This window comes from Chanodichthys erythropterus, chromosome 4 (assembly GCF_024489055.1).
Source record: "Chanodichthys erythropterus isolate Z2021 chromosome 4, ASM2448905v1, whole genome shotgun sequence".
Taxonomy (NCBI): Eukaryota; Metazoa; Chordata; class Actinopteri; order Cypriniformes; family Xenocyprididae; genus Chanodichthys; species Chanodichthys erythropterus.
The window spans coordinates 37,350,745-37,372,216 of NC_090224.1; the positions used below are offsets into that span (position 1 = coordinate 37,350,745).

General features: G+C 36.2%; 1 protein-coding gene across 2 annotated transcripts in view; it reads right to left on the bottom strand.

Moving 5' to 3' along the window:
* Window positions 1–500: 500 nt before the first annotated feature.
* The window catches only part of snx17 (sorting nexin 17), a 42,201-nt gene continuing 21,229 nt past the window's right edge, over window positions 501–21,472 (bottom strand). Inside the window, exons 7-15 of one of the 2 annotated variants that reach the window (XM_067384875.1) lie at window positions 17,405–17,492; window positions 12,541–12,610; window positions 11,211–11,303; window positions 10,823–11,026; window positions 7,372–7,500; window positions 7,198–7,275; window positions 6,706–6,780; window positions 6,575–6,616; window positions 501–3,270 (exon numbers count right to left, since the gene is read on the bottom strand). In XM_067384875.1, coding sequence (XP_067240976.1) covers window positions 3,151–3,270; window positions 6,575–6,616; window positions 6,706–6,780; window positions 7,198–7,275; window positions 7,372–7,500; window positions 10,823–11,026; window positions 11,211–11,303; window positions 12,541–12,610; window positions 17,405–17,492 — 899 coding nt within the window. In that variant the 3' untranslated portion in view covers window positions 501–3,150. Of the gene's footprint in view, window positions 3,271–6,574; window positions 6,617–6,705; window positions 6,784–7,197; window positions 7,276–7,371; window positions 7,501–10,822; window positions 11,027–11,210; window positions 11,304–12,540; window positions 12,611–17,404; window positions 17,493–21,472 lie in introns of both variants that reach the window. The other variant, XM_067384874.1, reaches the window with a different exon arrangement.

Sequence of the window (21,472 nt, forward strand, 5' to 3'; positions counted from 1 at the left end):
AGGATCATTTGCTGTTGGATTCCTCTGTGGGATTTTACCAAAGTCCCTTTAAGACAAGACATTTTACTTGGCGGCCATCTTTGAAACGACTCTCGGGGATGCAAGTGCAGCTCCAATTTCTTTGGATGAGGAAACATAAAATTCTCCAAAGCTGTTCGCCAAGCTTTCGATTAAATTTCATATTTGAAATCACCAATGAAATCGGACAACTACTGTCTCATAAATTGTGTTTCTAAATGCTGCAAAAAAACTGTGCGTCTCACTGTTTCTATAGGAACCGGAGCTTTAAACAGCTGCTGCAGTGACGCAATGACTTCACTAGCCGGCGATTGGCTCTTATTTAGAAGGCAGGACTTATTCTGCCATTTTACGCACTAGCTAATCATATAAGTCGTTAAGACACATACAGTATATGATAATCTCACATGCTGAAATACCCATCATACTATTGATATCAAACCAAGGAAGAGAAAACAATTCACATACACAGAGTAGCGTTGTTTGGCACCTAAATTTATTGAAACCCAGAAGGCTCTAACTTCCATTCTTGGATTTAAAACGAAGTGACGATTTAAAAAATAAATCATGCTCATACGCTTTATGAGAGATGAATAAGATTTAAGAGTACAGTTGGTTTACCCTTTTCATCCTAGATGATGATGATGCTGGTGAACATACTGAACATGGCAATCACAAATTTACAGTCATCAGCTAAAATAGTCAGCCATACAGCACAATGTATGAGAACAGGAAAACAACCTTCGCATTAAACATTCTGCACATGGGAGGAATCATCTGGGATGAAGGATATGGGCATTTCATTCAGTATTCAGTATCAATGCAGTCAAAACCCCAGCATAAATGTGAGATACAGCCATTTCCCAAGCACCATGTGATCACAATCCTCTGAGATGATTGCCACAATGAACTGGTCAGAAGTTTTGACACATTACTATTTTTAATGTTTTTAAAAGAAAATTCTTACGCTCATTAAGTCTGCATTTATTTGATTAAAAATACAGAAAAAAAAGTAATATTGTGAAATATTACAATTTAAAATAATGGTTTTCTATTTTAATATACTTTACAAAGCTGAATTTTCAGCATCATTACTCCAGTCTTCAATGTCACATGATCCTTTAGGAATCAATCTAATATGATGATTTATTATCAATGTTGGAAACAGTTTTGCTGCTTAATTTTGTATAACGTGATACTTTTTCAAGATTCTTTAATGAATAAAGTTTAAAAAAGAACCAAATTTATTCTAACAATATACACTATCAGTACTGAAAAAATTACAGGGGTCAGTATATTTTTTCCTTTTTTCCCTGAAAGAAATTAATACTTTTAGTCAGCAAAGATGTGCTAAATTGAAATTTAAAAAAAAAAAATGATAGTAAAGATTTATATTTTTAGTAAAGATTTCTATTTTGAATAAATACTGTTCTTTTAAACTTTTTATTCATCAATGAATCCTGAAAAAGTATCACAGATTCCCAAAAAATATTAAACAGCACAACTGTTTCCAACATTGATAATAAATCATCATATTAGAATGATTTCTGTAGGATCATGTGACATTGAAGACTGGAGTAATATTCAGCTTTGCATCAGAGAAATAAATTATATTTTAAAGAATATTAAAACATAAAACCATTATTTTAAATTGTAATAATATTTCACAGTATTACTTTTTCTTCTATATTTTTTGATCAAATAAATGCAGGCTTGATGAGCGTAAGAGACTTCTTTCAAAAACATTAAAAATAATAACTTTTGACCAGTATTGCACAAACACACACACACACACACACACACACATACATATGCATGTATATATAAAGGAAAAATGAAAGTTTGGAATGATATTCTTAAAAACAAAGTGTATAAAGACAATCACTGAAATTTAAATGTGAAATTTGTAAACTTCTTTTTCACAATTTTCTACAATTTTGTAAACACTGATAAATGTTAAGTTTTTAATTTTTTTATACAGCCTGGATTATATTTGATCAACTGTACTTGTTTGTAATATACTAAAGATAATACAGGTATTAGTAAATATTCAGAATACTTTATTTGCATGTACATTTATAAAAGTGACATTACTATGGTTTTACTTTTTTGTGCAAAATGCTTTAGTGAACTATAATTTTGGCATTTATGAGAAACCTTTTTAATATATTGGTTTGAATAACAGAACACAGACAAAACGCACAAAAAAACAAAGATCAACTGACAGACCTACAAACCTCTTGCGAATGTTCCAGGATGTTTTCCCACAGTTAATATCTCAATAAATACCCAAGCCATCTACCTTTCTTAATACTGTGCAAAAAATCACGGGTTCAGCTAGTGCAAGCGGGCCTGCCGAACACACCCAAAACAAAGTGAGATTCAGGACACAGCGGAGGCCAGAATGAGAGAACTTGTGTCCGGCGCTACATTTAGAGAAGTTGAACTGTAAGGCGGTTGAATCAGCGCAAGGCAGAACAAACAGGCCACAATAGAGAGGGTGACTTTCATTGAGGATATGCAATGAATATGCAGTAGGCATCAGGTGGAGTTAGCTGCGAGATTACCTTTCCTGAAGTCACGGGAATCTGCAGAGATCTACCAAGTCATAGGTCAATTTGTCGCTACTACACAAGAGGCTGAGCAACATTGGCACACTGCACGATACGAAGCAGAAAACACTTCTCTGTTAAATAATAGATTTTATGTTGACAGGAATTTGTGCCTACAGAATGATGAGAGGAAAAGCACAGTTTTGTGTCTCTAGTAAGGAAGTACGATTCAATGAAGCTCATCTGCAGAAGAAACTTTCATCACAGCCTAAATTAACATGCAGTAACTTGCCCTGAGGTGCTTATGTAACCCTGAATTAATTTAACCTTTGAAATCTCCAATTATGCCTCAAATCTGAAATTATCCGGTTTTTGTTACTTTAATTGCACGAGGACTGAATCTGTGGCCTCTCACAAAACTAATGAGAGACTTCATAGGTCATTTCAGAGATCCTTAATGTAATTCTTTCAGAAAGGGGTTACAATATTGCAGAACCGGGCATCTATTAAACTACACTCGACGCAGAGAAACCGCTAAATGAATCCGACTCCTTCAGTCCAGTCTATGAGGACGACTCCATCACAGGTCATCGTCCCCGATTCCTTCAAAAGCGTAGTTTCCATGGAAATCATTGCCACTGATGTCACTGGCTGAGTTGGAAGAACTAAGTCCTCTCAGGGAGACAGAAGACAGCTTGGTCTGTGGAAATAAATAAATAAAGGGAAAAGGAGATCAGTGTAAAACTCATGTTTTTGTCAACTAAAACTACACTCTCAGAGACAGCTAGAGGTTGAGCCACAGTGGTCCAGCGCATCCCACATGCTCAACTGGATTGAGATCTGGGGAACTTGGAGGCCAATTATGTCTTAAATGAAGTGTTAAATGACCAAATATTTCAGTTATAAATAAAACAAATTAATGATGTTCAATTATTCACTTAATAGGCTAGTATAGTTATTATTTATTAATTAACAGTTAATCAAGTGTAATAAATTACGTTCAATTGGTTTTATTATGCACTAATTTGTTTTCTTACGCATTATATAGTAAGCTATATGCATATTTTAAATTAATCATTCATATATAAGTTATTATGGAGTTATTATGGAAGCTGGTTTCCGCCATGAAATAAAACTTTTTTAGTTATTGCGAGTTATAAAGTCGGAATTGCGAGTTATAAAGTCAGAATTGCGAGATATAAAGTCAGAATTGCGAGATATAAAGTCAGAATTGCGAGTTATAAAGTCAGAATTGCGAGATATAAAGTCAGAATTGCGAGATATAAAGTCAGAATTGCGAGATATAAAGTCAGAATTGCGAGATATAAAGTCAGAATTGCGAGATATAAAGTCAGAATTGCGTGATATAAAGTCAGAATTGCGAGTTATAAAGTCAGAATTGCGAGATATAAAGTCAGAATTGCGAGATATAAAGTCAGAATTGCGAGATATAAAGTCAGAATTGCGAGATATAAAGTCAGAATTGCGAGATATAAAGTCAGAATTGCGAGATATAAAGTCAGAATTGCGAGATATAAAGTCAGAATTGCGAGATATAAAGTCAGAATTGCGAGATATAAAGTCAGAATTGCGAGATATAAAGTCAGAATTGCGAGATATAAAGTCAGAATTGCGAGATGTAAAGTCAGAATTGCGAGATATAAAGTCAGAATTGCGAGATATAAAGTCAGAATTGCGTGATATAAAGTCAGAATTGCGAGTTATAAAGTCAGAATTGCGAGATATAAAGTCAGAATTGCGAGATATAAAGTCAGAATTGCGAGATATAAAGTCAGAATTGCGAGATATAAAGTCAGAATTGCGAGATATAAAGTCAGAATTGCGAGATATAAAGTCAGAATTGCGAGATATAAAGTCAGAATTGCGAGATGTAAAGTCAGAATTGCGAGATATAAAGTCAGAATTGCGAGATATAAAGTCAGAATTGCGAGATGTAAAGTCAGAATTGCGAGATATAAAGTCAGAATTGCGTGATATAAAGTCAGAATTGCGTGATATAATGTGCAATTGTGAGGGAAAAAAGACTGACTTTTTCAGAGAATTGCAAGTTTATATCTCGCAATTTTGACTTTATAACTTGCAATTCTGAGAAATAAAGTCAGACCTGTGAGACACAAACTCGCAATTGCAAGAACAAAAGTCCAAATTTTGAGATAAAAAGTCGCAATTACCTTTTTATTAGAGGTGGGCATAGATTAATTTTTTTAATCTAGATTAATCTAGATTAATTTTGGAATTAATCTAGATTAATCTAGATTAAAATGGCTCATTTGAATTCTGCCGAAGACATTCAGAATATGTGAGATACCCAAATTGTCCCTGCGTCCCAATGTCCATACTATCCATCCTAAATAGTATGTGAGATTAAAATAAGTGTGTGCCAAAGCATAGTATGTTGAAAAGAGTATGCCAAAAGTCCCCGGATGGTCTACTATTTCCGGTAGATTTTCGAAATGTGGATCCGTTTTTCATCTGCAAATACCAATGTGGACTTTTATAAAGATCTGATTGGCCATTAAGTTTTAAATGCATCTTTATGCATTAATATGAGGAGAGTTCTCCACATGAAAGACTCGCGACTGCAGATCAACGTGCTGCATTTCTCTCCGATACGGTAGGAAATTAACTAAATGAAATGTGGAGGATGTAAGATGATTGACAGGGAAGTTTACGGTGACTGGATGCGACAGAGAGCAAAGACTCAACTGTATGACGTGATAGTATGTCCCAAAGCTTGTCTAGTCTTTTGCTACACACTCAACAGTAAGTACTTTTTGTTCACAGAAAGAGTACATATTTTAAGGGCGTACTATAAGTAGGCGAATTGGAACGCAGCAAATGACTAAAAAGTAATCCACCATTTTGTCCGACAAAGCAGATAGGAGTTAGAAGATTAACCTCAGTGGAGTTAAACTTTTGTATATTATATTTTGTATATTGACATCTTTCCGCGTTTGAAACAACATTGATTCTCATGTTCATTCATGGTTATTTGATGCTATAAATGGACTCGTAGTAAGAGATGATCGGTTTATGAGCCTCTTGAGCTGAGGCGCTACAGCAACCTGTCACGACCATGGTCACAACACATTAAAGAAAACAGGTTTTATTGTTTGAATTTCTTAAAAAACTACACAGTTTTAAAGCTGGGACTTTGTTAAATATCATAAGTTACCTGCTTTGTCTTGTCAGTGTCCTCTTTGCTCCGTGATGCATTTATCACTGTGTGACGTGACGGGCCTGACAGCACCACGGCTTGTCGACCAAAGCAACAGTAACTAAGGGGGGCGGGTGGGTCTTTGAGAAGGGTCAATTCGGTTAGGTATACATCCGCGCTAAACTATCAAGGTGAAAGTCATCATAGCTTGCGTAGTATAGACCCAGCTCCCAACCCAACTTTGAGAATAGATTAACGGCGATATTTTTTTTATCGCCCGATAAGAGTCTCGCGTTAACGCAGCACGTTAACGCCGTTAACGGCTCACCACTACTTTTTATTTATTTTTTTTTAATTTAGTGGCGGAAACAAGCTTCCATAACATTTTGTGTGACTTGTGCCGCAGTAGATCTGTTGGCTCGGATCAGACGGCACAGCCTTCAGTGCCCTCGTGCGTCAATGAGTCTTGGGCTCCCAACACTGTGTCACCAGTCTGTGTTTGTCCCTCCTCGGACTAGTGTTGGTAAATTCTCACCACTGCTGACCGGGAGCGACACCCAAGCCTTGCCATTTCAGAGATACTCTTGACCCAGTCGCACTTGTCAAAGTCGCTCAGATCTTTATTCCTGACCATTTCTCCTGCATCCAACATGTTGATTGCGATTGTTTGCTTTGCATCTAATCTACCCAGACCTTAATATGTGGCTTCTTCCTATTAATTAATACTATAATAATCTATAAATAATACTAAAATAACACAGGTACAAAACAGTACAGACAATATTTACACTGCAAGTTGATTATAAGGAAATGAAAAACAACTCACAGAGAGTTTGACTACTTGTTCACGGCTGGGATCAGGGGAATCCTGAAAAACATTCATGCAAATGGCAAATTAACAATGCTTCATCTTCCATATCAAAAGTAGTTTCCATTATCAAAAACCTCAATGCCCACCAGTAATGGAGGAGACTTCACAGCTTGCTGACTGTCAGATCGCTGGAACGAGCCGTTCAGTCGCTTCTTCTGCATCTGCTGGAAACACATCAAAATCACAAACTTAGAGAAAAAGAGAAAGAATGCTCCTCGAATAAACACATTCCTGGTCTTACTTTGCAAGATTCATCGATGCATATTATTACAGCAAAAAATAAGTTTCATAGTCTTTCATTAAATTGCAGTAATTTGAAAACATTAGTTGTTTTTGCACTGAAACAACTTTCAAGGCCTTTTTTTTTTGCAGCGCTCACTTCTGACAGTCTGAAGAAAACCCAGTTTCACATATGCCACATTAAGCCTATTATCCTGAAAGGGTTTATCATGCCAGTCCCATATAACAAAAACAAATTCACTGTGACTCAAACTCTTAAACGCACATCAACCAACTGAAAGATATTCCCACAGATATTTGACACGTCTTTACAAGGCGGCAAACATAGACCTGCTGACCTTTTTAATGCTTCCGCCAGATTTCTTCACCATCAGCTCATCCACCATAGACTGCAGACAGATACTCATCATGATGGCCTGCGGGGAAAAACACTTTTTATTTTTAGCATTTTTTTTTTTTTTCATTTATTTAGACATAATAGTAACACGTTCTGTGATGGATTCGGTTCTGACCTGTGGACTGGTGATGGTGACCCACTGCAGACGGTCTTTGCTCATCAAATACTCGAAGGCCAGCTCTAGTTTCACGTCACATTTACTTGAACTGCTTGGGTTCGCGGTACCGTTCGCCACTGGCACCTGCTGTAGAGTCAAGCCAGGTCATCACAAATATGATCATCATAATCATTGTTATTTGTGTCGAGGCAATTACAGTGGCAGTTTCTAAACTCCTCTACATGGCAATTACCCTCGAAGCTCAATTAGTCATCATTAGCTCTGCTCTAAATGTCATCGTCCTCATAATTACATTGCATCACGAGCACAATTCACAAAAGTGTCTCATTAGAATTGTCTCAGATGACACAAAACAGTCAACTTATTTACACAGACACGGAAAACTCCCATTATAAAGACGTGGCTGTGCAGTCCCAGCATCCTCAGCGTCCGGCCATTCTGAGCTCATTAGTAACACAACTCTGCTATTCTAGGGCAAAGACCAAGCCAAGACCACTGCAGAGAGGAGCAACTTCCACTCGCTAATGAAACGCCGGAATCCGCATTCTGAATTTTGATCATCTTTCCTTTGTTTCCCAATTCTAGTACAGTAATATGGCTGCAGAAAACCATGAAGGCATACATTTTGTGGGAATAAATATGAATGTATAGATAGACGAGTGTCTGGTAGCTGACTGTTATTCAGTAAGTGAGCAAATAGCACAGTCCTTTTTCTGCTGAAAAAAGTGCTTTTTGGTCGTCCTCGTTGCAACTTCCCATTTTCAGAAATAGACCGACCAGACATGCCTGAAGGGACAGTCATAGAAAGAATTTGGAGAAGAGTCTGGAGATGTAAAAGGAAGTTTTCCTACATCCGTACTGTGAAAAGCAGTACAGATAATTTGGAAAAATAAGGGGGTTTCAGGTTAAATTTGAGCATTTTGAACAATATAAAAAGTAGTTTTATAAATATATTAAAATGAACCAGGCTAAAATAAAATTAACTATTGCTTGCCTGTTTAATTTAAAGCAAACAAACAAACTAATTATGTCTAAAAAACAAACAAACAAACAAACAAAAAAAAGTGGTTCTTTTTGTTCAAAAACATGACCTTATTTGACTTCACAGGGTCAAGAACCTCTCTTAACTCTCCACATACTTCAGGAATGGACTCTGGAACTGTGGGACTCCTAAATGACAAGCTTTTGTGCAAATTCAGCTGACCAGACTCTGCAAGACACTTGAAATGTCTAGTGTTGACAACAGCATACTAAACAGTACCAGTTGTTTTTAAACTTAAGCTTGTATGATTTTGCTGTCTTCTGCTGGGTTCAGTCTGTTACGATAGTCACCGTGTCAGATTATGTGATTTTGACTTTTAAATTCTTGTCATGTCGTGGACGAGAAACACATCAAACGACACATTGGTTTTACATACACCGAAGTCTGCGCGGTAGTGAGCGTGAAGTTGAGCCGCGGTATCAAGGTTCCGCCCACACTCCCACAGAATCGCTTCGTTCAGTTCACTGCAGAACAACTCATTATGTCAGTGTGAAATAAACAGTTATGGAAATGAATCAATATTATAAGATTGAACATTTTTATTGCAATTTTTTATTGCTATTTTATTGCTAGATTTTTTTTTTTTTCTTTCTTCATTCTTATTATTTTATTGTACAGTGTTATTAATGCTTTGGCAATGTAAAGATTTATTTCACCATGCCAATAAAGTTATTTAAATTCAAGTAAAAATTAAAGTTAAAGTTACAATCTCTTCCCGAAAATCCAGAAAAAAGTCGCTCAGAGAAGCTATCAACCACAGCTGTCAATCATAACGTCAAACCCATATTTTTATAGCATCAAATAACTAACTAAAACCAAACTTATTTAAAAAACAAAAACAACAACAACAACAAAAAGAAAAAACGTTTAAACATCAGCATGATAAAAGCCTAAAAATACTACTTAAAATGACAAAAAACATCTTTGGAAAAATTGTTTAGTTTGTCTCACGTCCCATTTGATTACATGGAGAGGGTGGAGGTTATGACCTATACTGCATCCAGCCACCTGGGGGTGATAAATGCTTTACTTTTTAGGACTTTTGCAGCACACTTAATCAGGGACGTTGTGAAGTGCTGCAGACGCGGCATCGGTTGTCATCCACTATGACACTATATGAGATTAAACAATCAACGTCCCATTGACCGTTGTCGTTTACAAATCACGAACCACGACACCCTACATCAAATAGATTGTGCCAAAATCAAGCTGATGTCGTTTAGTCTGAACCTGGCATAAATTCACAGCAAAATCTCCAGAGTTAAATCAACTATGCTCAGAGTACATATGGTCCCTGTGTAAATAGTGTTAAAATATAACACTGAAGCAGAGTTCAAATTAATGAGATAATTAAACAATTAATTAAGTGATGATTGTGCATTAGTGATGAACACCTGCTGTTAACAAGCAGAATCACTGAAGAAAAGAGAAACTCATGAACTACAACTGACTTTAGTCACAGCCTTATTAATTGCTTAATTATCTCATTAACTTTGAGATGAACTGATAAATAGTGAGATAAACAGTGTTACTTTAACACTATTTAGAGAGGGACCATATGTACTCTGAGCAGAGTTGATTTAACTCTGGAGATTTTACTGTTTGAGTGGATACATTTACCATTGCTTTGCAAAATCCAATCACTTGAATTAGAATCTGCATGATCAGGAGTTTTGCTATTACTATTATTATTATTATAATTATTATTATTATTATTATTATTTCATATTTAGACATTATAAAATCACGATTATAACACTTAAAATCTCTTTTGTTGTCAGTTTATGGGAACATGTTGGGCTGCTTTAGAGAAGAGGAAGAGTTGTTGTAGTCGAGTGTTGTTAACATGCCGTCATTTTACGCCGGACTGCTTCATAAACGAGGGTCAATTCAACACAAAAGATGAACATGACGGCACATGCTAGTGGATGAGTTGAATCAACTCCACAGCAACTACATCAATTTATCCACTAACCATTCAGAAACGTCTAAAAGTTGTAACTTCTTCCTGAGTCTCTCCATCAGTGTCGACTCCGGTTTGAACAATGTAAGGCTGAACACCGTTACTGACAATCCTCATTTTGGCTGCGTGAGATTCTCCAGCTTTGTTGTTGTTGAGCTGTTAAAGCTCCGCCCTCTTCTGGAAAGGGGGCGGGGAGCAGCAGCTCATTTGCATTTAAAGGGACACACACAAAAACGGTGTGTTTTTGCTCACACCCAAATAGGGGTAAATTTGGCAAGCTATAATAAATGATCTGTGGGGGATTATGAGCTGAAACTTCACAGACACATTATGGGGACACCAGAGACTTAATACATCACTACACAATCGACAATGGAACATTTTGCTAATGCGACCACACCTCTACACTTTGTATTGTTAAAGACTTCTTTTATCAAACTTACAGATGAAGTGACCCGCCAGCATCTCATGCGCGTGACTTTGAAGCTGCCCTCTTTCATCTGTTCGCTGGGCAGTTTGACATGAAAGTTGAGTTCATTGTTGCCGGCACCGACTATAACATGACAGCCCTTCTCTGGAAAATCTGTGATGCAGGGATCAAACTTGATGTAGCCGTAGTACTTGAGTGTCTGAGCCAATCTGATGAACTGTGGGAGAAAAGATAGACACAGAGATGGTAATCTAACACACACAAATGACGAGATTAATGAAGCTTCAACATCACACATTCAGGTCTGAGAATGGACTTCAGCTTTTATAGAAGCAGTAAACTTCTTTCCAGCTCATAGACACTAGGGAGATCAAATAACGTGTGGTGGAGCTCAGCCGTACCTCCTTCTTTGAGCCCTTTTCCTGCAGGGATTTCAGCTGTCTGTGCTGCTCTTTGTTCACAAGGATCCATCCTCGCTCTATGTCAGACACCGTCTGGGTGGAAAAAGAGGGGAAAAATGCAGTTTCTTTCACTCTGAACTTGAATTTTGAATAAATTATGTGTTTAAAGGAGATTTATGTAGTTTTCGATGATAAAATAATCTTCAATCCCAACTCAATATGCAGTCAGTTTAGTTTTTATTTCTAGTTTAAGTTTAGTTTTCATGCAATCATTTTTAAATTTCTAGTTTCAGTATTTAGTTTTAGTGATAGCACTTTACAAAAGTATTCAATAGTTAATGCATTTGGTATCATGAACTAACATCTTAGTTTGTTACTTAAACTTACATGTTACTTAACCTTACTGTTGTTCATTGTTAATTGTAATACAGTAATTTTATAGCTAACACTTTACAATAATGTTCCTTTAGTTAAGATTAGTTAATGCATTGACTAATATTAACTAACAATGAGCAATACATTTGTTACAGTACTTATTCATCTTTGTTAGTATTAATAAAAATACAACTGTTCATTGTTAGTTCATGATCATAATAATACAACTTTTGATCTTAATCATACATTAGTAAATGTTGAGATTATCATTACCAGATTAATAAATGCTTTAGAAATATTTTTAATTGTTAGTTCATGTTAACTAATGTAGTGAACTAATGCTAATTAAAGAAACCTTATTGTAGGGTGTTACTTTTTTATTTGATATCTTAAAATGTATATATAAATTTACCATTATCAATTATTATTTAATGTACCAGGGATCATAAACTTACATTATAGATTAATAAATGTTAGTTCATGATACCTACAAATTGAGTACTATTGTAAATTTGTACCGTTTCAGTATTTTATGGCATTGGAAGTTAAAAAACAACTGGTATTATTTTAAAATGTTTAATTGTTTAATTTCTCAACAGTCTAGTGTTACTATTCAGCAAAATGCCTAAATGCAGATGGGTTGTCAGTTTTATAATATAACATTTATTTTTGGCCATTTTTATTTTATTTTAATGTTATAGTTATGAGAATGTATTTTAGTTTAGTTCCAGTTTTTCTCAGGTTATTATGCCTCATTGTTATTCCAGTTAATTAAAACGTTTAACTTACTTTTCAATAAAAACAACAACACTGGCAGAGACAACTATAATTAAGCCATTTTTGGATGATTCCCACAAAGTGAAAACAAATGAGCCACATTATTTGCCAGAACCATTATGCACATTTTTGTGAGATGGACCACACACAGAGTGCCTTTAAAACATGAGATTGTTACCTGAGCATATAACAAGTTGAGTCCCACGCGGTCGTCCATGACATCACTGTCGTATGCGGTGTCCCAGTAGCTGAGAACAGGACGAGAGACAATGATGATTTGAAAGTTATTTCAGGGACATTCTATAATTTACCTTTGTGCTCTTTGATCACAACTGTTGTCTGATGTATCATCTAAAACCATTAAGCAATTCAGTGACTTTAAATCATTGAGTTTTACTGCATAATCATAGCCTTATGCACTCATGCCTGAGGATCTGACCCAATAGTCTAGAAAACATTCAATTAAATCCTCCATCAAGTTAAACACCGAGTTCTGTCCTGTTATAAAACATCTGCCTATATCTATATGGAAATACTGTCTTAACAAATGCTGCTGCAGTGCATTTCTCCATTCGCCTAGAAGCAAATGACAATCTGGCAAAACAAGCAATCTTCAGTATGTCAAAAACGATTCTCATCACGCTGTGGGCAGAAATGATGAATACGTTTGAGCAGAGTTTGTAAGAGCACAAAGATACAATTCTGCATAACAATAGATATTGTCCACATATCAGCCAAGACTGGATACCGTTAAACCTCATTTGACAGCTTTTAGCGATTGATGCTTGAACATTTTTAACCCTAGAATGCATAAAGGGGGTCAACTTGACCATGCATGCTGTGATTTTTGAAATATTTTATAAATGAAAACATTTATTTATTTGAGATTCTAGGTATTCTTAAAAAAACATGTTTCTTACCCTCTTCAATGTCATTTTTATGGAAGAGGATTAGAGCCAAGCAATAATAAAAAAATAAAACCATCTCGAGATTAAAGTTGTTAAATTTCGAGAAAAAAGTCGAGATAAAATGTTGAGAATAAACTCATTAAATTACGAGAACAAATCCGTTAAATTAAGAGAAAAATGTTGTTAAATATCGATAAAAAAGTCGTTAAATTACGAGAACAAATCCGTTAAATTATGAGAAAAATTATGTTACATTTCGAGAAAAAAGTCAAGATAAAATGTTGAGAATAAACATTAAATTACGAAAAAAACTCGTTAAATTTTGAGAAAAAAAGTCAAGATAAAATGTTGAGAATAAACTCATTAAATTACAAGAAAAAACTCGTTAAATTACGCGAACAAATACGTTAAATTATGAGAAAAATGTCGTTACATTTCGAGAAAAAAAGTCAAGTTAAAATGTTGAGAATAAACATTAAATTATGAGGAAAAAGTCGTTAAATTACGAGAACAAATTCGTTAAATTACGAATTTGTTCTCATAATTTAACGAGTTTTTGCTCGAAATTTAACAACTTTAATTTCAAGATGGTTTTATTTTTTTATTATTGCTTGGCCCTAATCCTCTTCCATACATTTTCATATTTCTTAGTAATTTGTTAGATTAGATTTTTTTTTTGTATAACTACCCCAAGAATTCATAAAGGGGGTCAAATTGAACTGTATTCATTTCCTACTGAATGTAATTTTTCAGACCGCATTCATACTACACACATTCATGCTTGATAATACTTTATTTACACTATACACATGCATACTTTAGATGCAGTAGAGAAAGGCTAAAGCAAACAAAGGAAAGGTGCAAACTCTGCACTAAAGTAATGCCTAGAAAGGTGTAAATCTTATGTGAAATGTTCTGTCTCTCTCTGAAAAGATCATTCTCACATGGTCTGTGAGAAATGTGGGGAGTGAGGAATATACTCTATAGTAGATCTAAATTCGTTTAAGAAAAAGTACAATTGCATTTTAAAAAGAACAATTTCAGCTTTTCATAATGAATATATACAAGGTAAGTGGAAAAATAAACATTTTTGACATATTAAAGTCCCCCTGTAGTCAATCTGAACTCATCTTTGATCACCAAAATGACATACAGTATCTCACAGAAGTGACTACACCCCTCACATTTTTGTAAATATTTTATTATATCTTTTCATGTAACGACACTGAAGAAATGACACTACAATGTAAAGTAGTGAGTGTAAATTTGCCATCCCCTCAAAATAACTCAACACACAGCCATTAATGTCTAACCCGCTGGCCACAAAAGTGAGTACACCCCTAAGTGAAAATGTCCAAATTGGGCCCAAAGTGTCAATATTATACACTATTATTATATTATATAATTATATAATATTATTACACAATACACAATATAAATTGATTTTGGATCATTTTATCCAAAAAAAAGTTATGGACTGCAGCTTTAAAAGAGCTGTTCTCTATTTTAAAAAACATTTTTTATTATCACCAATGTTGAAAATTTTTGCTGCTTCATATTTTGTGGAAAGTGCTGTCACTTTTGATCAAATAAATGCATCATCTTAATTTACAGTAGTGCATCTTTTCATTTATCTCTATTAAAAGCATATGTGCGCTTTTATACCCCTTTCCTTTCTCTGTTAGCAGCCAATCAGAGGTGTGTTTCCCCAAAGAAAATACGGTCACAAGTTCCGTCATTACCAACAGAGATCAATGGAACTTGCGACCATAGTTGGCTAAAGATGCTTTTGGGAAACGCACCAGAGCCAGATCGACATCCCGTTCCTGATGCAGTGAACAGGTGGGATCTGGCTGAAGGCTGTCTGTAATCTCTTGTAAAGTAGGTCAAGAGGCCTGCGGTTCTCCTGAGGGGACTGAAAAGAAATACACTTTTTCCAAAAGTATGTGTTAGAGGTGAAAGTGCAACGATTTCAGCAAAATAATCCCTGCTAAGCTGTGCTAATATGCTAAATGGGAAATTTATGTTCACATAACACCTTCACACCTGCTTCCAGAGCACATGGTGAAACACATGGTGTTCTCCATGCCCATGCTTTTACATAAATAATCTCCCTTGATTCTCTCAAATTATGCCATTACATAAACCGTGCACTCCAAAGGGCATTTAATGAATATACTGCTGTTCATAAACCACTAGGAACATCAACATTTATAAGCCGTGTGCAGATTGGCACTTTCCTGTGAATAAATAATGAAGTTTGTACTGCTTTAAACCCCTTCAGAGATTCTGTAAAGCACAGCAGTTCACGGTTACGAAAGAGATGTCTAAATCCAGCTATCTTCAAGTCCAAAAAATCTGGGAAAGATGGGAAATAGGAAAATGACTGCTGCACAGAAGCACAAAAGCAGAGCGCTAAAGTGACTATCATACACTCCTCTACAACAGGAAGACAAAAAAGTGCCTCTCTAGTATTTTAAACAGGGTGAAGATGGAGCCTTGTGGGGTGCCTCTTCCTAAAGCAAATATCCATGTGTTGAATAGCCATTTGAGACGACTTCAATCTCACCATTAAAGTCATACTTCAGGAAGCAAGCATGAAGTTTCTGAGAGACATTTTAACACTTTATTAAAGGGATAGTTCAACCAAAAATTATAGCTCTGTCATCATTTACTTAACCTCATGTTATGACAAACCTGTATGACTTCCTTTATTCTGTAAAACACAAAAGGTTATTTTTTTAAGAATATCTATGACATTATAATTATCCATTTAATAAAAGCGAATAAGCACTGTAGCTGTCAAGCTCAAAAACACAGTCCATGTGACTTGTGGGGTATATTACAAAATATCTGATAACTTTGTGTGAGGAAAATAACAAAATTTAACATTATTCATTGAAAATCTTCATACTGTAGCTTTTTTGTTTGATGCATTCATGAAAGTTCATGATCTTTTCAATGATTCGGATGATTCGGTTCATAAAAAGGTGTTTTGGTTTTGATCCATTCTTCACATTACGGCTATCATATGGCTATCATAGACATGAAATTATATTTTAATGGTGCTTTTGCATCCTTTTTGAAAATTAAAAGGGGTGGTTGATTATGATTTGACTTTTTTAACTTTAGTTAGTGTGTAATGTTGCTGTTTGAGCATAAACAACATCTGCAAAGTTACAATGCTCAAAGTTCAATGCAAAGGGAGATATTTTCTTTTACAGAAATCTGTTTAGGACTACAGCAAATGGCTGGTAGGGACTACAATGAGCTTCTTCCCGGGTTAGTGACATCACAAACCCCCAAATTTACATAAACTCCGCCCCCGAGAACACACAACAAAGGGGGCGGGGCCATGTTGGGCTGCTTTAGAGAAGAGGAAGAGTTGTTGTAGTCGAGTGTTGTTGACATGCCGTCATTTTACGCCGGACTGCTTCACAAACGAGGGTCAATTCAACACAAAAGATGAACATGACGGCACATGCTAGTGGATGAGTTGAATCAATTTCACAGCAACTACATAAATTTATCCACTAACCATTCAGAAACGTCTAAAAGTTGTAACTTCTTCCTGAGTCTCTCCATCAGTGTCGACTCCGGTTTGAACAATGTAAGGCTGAACACCGTTACTGACAATCCTCATTTTGGCTGCGTGAGATTCTCCAGCTTTGCTGTTGTTGAGCTGTTAAAGCTCCGCCCTCTTCTGGAGCAGCAGCTCATTTGCATTTAAAGGGACACACACAAAAAAAGGCGTGTTTTTGCTCACACCCAAATAGGGGCAAATTTGACAAGCTATAATAAATGATCTGTGGGGGATTTTGAGCTCAAACTTCACACACACATTCTGGAGACACCAGAGACTTATATTACATCTTGTGAAAGGGGCATTATAGATCCGCTTTAAAACACTAATATGTTTTCAAAATATCTTCTTTCAAGTTCTGAAGAAGTTGCAAAGTCATACAGGTTTAGGGTAAGTAAATGACAGATTTTTTTTTTGGTGAACTATCCCTTTAAACAGGATGTTTTTGTTATAGAAGTATTTCAAGAACATCAAATCAGTTGAGCTACATAAATATATACTCTGCTATTAGACATAATGCTCAACAATCACTTCCAAAATGAGTTTTGTACCTTTTACGGAGGACGATATGGTAGTCGGGACTATGCAGGCTGGTGATGGACACGTAGGGCAGCTCAAATTCTTGCAGTTTTCTCACGTCTGGGACACCGTGGGAGGTCGGAGAGGTTTGGATGAGGGAATGAGAGACCAGATGAAATGTGTGAGTGCCTTAAGACTCAAGGACATTTGGAGAGTAATAACAATGACAACAAACAAAGTGAGATGGGGGAGAATCCATCTGGCTAAAGCCGTAGAGGGCACAATAACATGTTTATCACTTTGTGCAAGAGAGAAGGAGGAACAGAGGGAAGGAAGGAGGGAGGGAGGGAGAATAAATACTGCAGCTGTTAGAAAAGACATTTTCTCTAGAGTTTGGAAAGAGGGAGAGATGGAAGCCAGGGATTGAACTGAAATGGGCATTGAGCTTTAAGAAACATTAAAAACAGGAGTGTGAAAAGAAGAAGAAACGACAGTTAGATCGATAGCATAATGCATGCCGTCACAACTGTTCATTCTACTCTTTGGCTTACCCTTTCAGTAGTCTGACATTAGACAGCATGTTAAGACAAGAACGGCATTATGTGATGGGAGTATCTTAATAAATACATGTGTTCTACATCATCACCACGTTTCTAATTGCTTTGTATGGTTATTGCTTATAGTTGTCACTGTAAAAACCTAAAATAATAATACAAAAACCTTTTATTGTTATTATTATAAACACTGTCATTATTAGAAACCCTATTGTAATTGTTAAAATTTCCAAAGATCAACATTCTGCCATAAAAGTAATCGGGCAGACCAAACCGTAAGTTGTAGAGACTTGAAACTCAAACCTCGCCCCGATCAGACTGATGGGGGCGCTACAGTGATCAAAAGTATGATAATCAATCAAAACTCCTAAGTGTAGATTCAAGTGTCTTATATCGTTGGAATCCTTAACTCAAGACGGACAAAATGCATGTCTCAGATTTGATCGTCACTCTGGTGAAATTTTTGGGTATTTTTTGAAAAACCTACTTTTGCAAACTAGTCCTAGGTTTTTGGATGATCGGAACCAAACCAGTGTAGCAAGATTCTCTGGAGTCTGATGTCCAAAAAAAAAAAAAAAAAAAAAAACTGAAATTTTGATTCACAATCCCAAAGGGACGCCAAAACGTTCAAAGTGGGCGGAGACACTTTTACTAATATATATATATATATATATATATATATATATATATATGGCTATAACTCATGAACTGAGTGAGATATTTTCACCAAACTTGGCACACACATGTAAGAGCTCATTCTGTGGTCACATGAAAAAGGACGTGGCAACTGGCCACTTGGTGGAGCTATAACATGGAAAAAAAACATGAAAATGGCTACAACTATGCAACCCGAAGTCTGATTGACTTGGAAATTTGTATGCAGTGTCTTTGTCCAAGGTGCCAAGACTGCCTTTTTAGATATTCTCGTATCTTGAAAAATGTGGCGAAGTTTGAGCAGCTATCACTCGCTGGGCCTGTTTGACTTCACATGCGTAAAGGATTGTATATCATGCAATTTTTTTGCACACGCCCACGACATTCATACCACATGGTAGAACTTCTCATTCTGAGCAACTTTGCCTTTGGGACCGTCACTGTCCAACGAATCATACGTTAAATATTGGAGATTATTTAAAAAACCTACTTTGGCGAACTAGTCCTAGGTTTTTGGCTCAACCTCGATAAATGTTAAAAAGCTTTAAAAAACATATTTCCTATAGTAAATTTCCTGTATTGGCTGTAAATGATCTTTTCCCATCTATGATAGAAATGGTTACAGACTTGCTAATTAAAACATTACACTGATTAATTATATTCAGATTTATTTCCAGAATTTATAACAACAACAATAATAATAAAGTAGGATTTATTTTTTCTGTTGACATTCTTTGGCACATATTTGTTGATCTTGGCTTCCATCATCAGTCAATCGAAAATCAGGTTCTGTTTGCAGGCATTTATTTTTCACACTTTCTCCAATGCATGTTTCTGCCAAGTATGGGCAGGACGCCAAAATCATTTTTGGGAAGGATTCTTATGGGAGCTGTTTTCCCTCATATCTGACAGAATTAAGCCTGTTTCAGGTAGGGATCTAGCAACCGAGTGGGAGACACATAGCATGTCATTCCTCAGGGATGCGTGATGATTCCGTGCTAAAAGCAGTCAAACAATGACAGCTCGTATAAAAAAAAAGTAGACATGGAAACTTCCACAAACAAAACGACAACGTTACATGCAGTCAAGGAAAGTGGCTGCCAGACATCTGCATAAAATCAGAAAAGAGATGCCCTCGAGTTTCAAGAACTGGACCGAGTCTGTGAAGTCTAAAGAAAAATAACAACTCCACTTCCAATAACGCTACTGCTCTCCTAGGAATTCGTCCTTTGAAAGATTTTCAGTTCAGTAACACAATGACGGCAGAACTGGAAAGAGAACAATCAAGGAAAAAATAACTTATTCTTTACAAATGAATTCGCCATGACACGTATTGCAAAAAGAAATGAAAGAATCTGGACTCAGGAAATTCATTTATTTTGTCTCTGGGGGGTGTTCGTAGAAAAATAATAGATGCACTCTTGGTCATTCGAAAGGCCGCTTTGAGCCAGAATATTATTAAATGTGATCCAGAGCAAACAACTCCTCACAGTGCGTGTATAATCGGTTTAATTTCAGATGGAGCAAGTAATATTTCTCTACACAGGGTATTTCAGCCCATACACAATCAATCAAAACAGTGACAAGCAATTTGAATACCGCTGCTGTTGCATTTACTCTTGCCAATATAGTCTCGACAAACATTGTTCATAACAGACTAATGAGGAAAACACATCTATTTCTTCTAAAGCAATGTTTCATGTTGTCTTTCAACTTCTAGGCAACTGTAATGCAGTATTTTGTCCCCTCTCAGAGTATGTACTGTGTTGTTTTACAAAAAAAGCTGATAAAGGCAACATGTTTCAATGCTTACAGAGAAAAAAAATATTATTGATTAGCTGGTAACATTTCTTTACATTAGTTTCTCTGTGCAAAACTCATCATGAGCTAAAGGTGTTGTGGGTGGTTGACAGGGTGTTGTTATGCAGTTGTGGTTTCAGTGCATTTTTGCGCCGTTGCTAAGGTGTTCTGGGTAGTTGCTTATTGGCCCCTATGGGATTTTGTTTGTCTGTTTGATTGTCGCAAGATGAACATCAATGTGTCACTGCTTGGAGCAGGGGTTCCTGCAGGAACTTCTGGATCACCAAGCTCATTTAATTCTCACATTTGCACGATTTCCAACATTTTTATGAACATACGTTTTCAGCATTTTATCAGACTTGTAATGAGAAACATTTATAATCCTAAAGGAAAAGTTTAAATTTCAATTCACGGTCTCTAAGGGCCGCCAAAACATTAGAAGTGGATGGAGCCAGTTTTACTAAAATGGCTATAACTCGTGAACAGAATGAGATACTTTCACCAAACTTGGCACAAATATGCAAGAGCTCATTCTGTGGTCGTGTGACAAAGTACAGAGCAACTGGCCACTTGGTAGCGCTATAACATGGAAAAAAGCATAAAAATGGCTATAACTATGCAACCCTAAGTCTGATTAATTTGAAAATTGGCACACGGTGTCTTTGTCCAACGTGTCAAGACTGCCTTTGAGGACATACACGTATCTCGAAAAATGTGTCCAAAACTCACTGGGCCTGTTTGACTCATGGCCCTGTGACAAAATCTAAAGAAAATCGGCCACCGGGGGTGCCTTTACATTTTCCATGTGCATAAACTAAACACATGGCCCTTTCATACACCCAGCAAAATGCCATGCCAGGTGCGACGCAAGAGTTTTTTTTACTAGTTTCAGCCCAACGCAGTTATCATTTTCATGTCTAGTGCCCACGTTGTTTAAATAGCAAATGCACTCGCGCCCATCTGTTCGCCCATGGGTGTGCTGGTCTGAAAACGAGGTGCGTTCAGGCGCATTGTTGGCGCGCAAATGAAAACAACTGAGCCACTGATCAACAAAAACCTGGTCTAAAGTCAATGGCGCAGCATTTTTTTTGT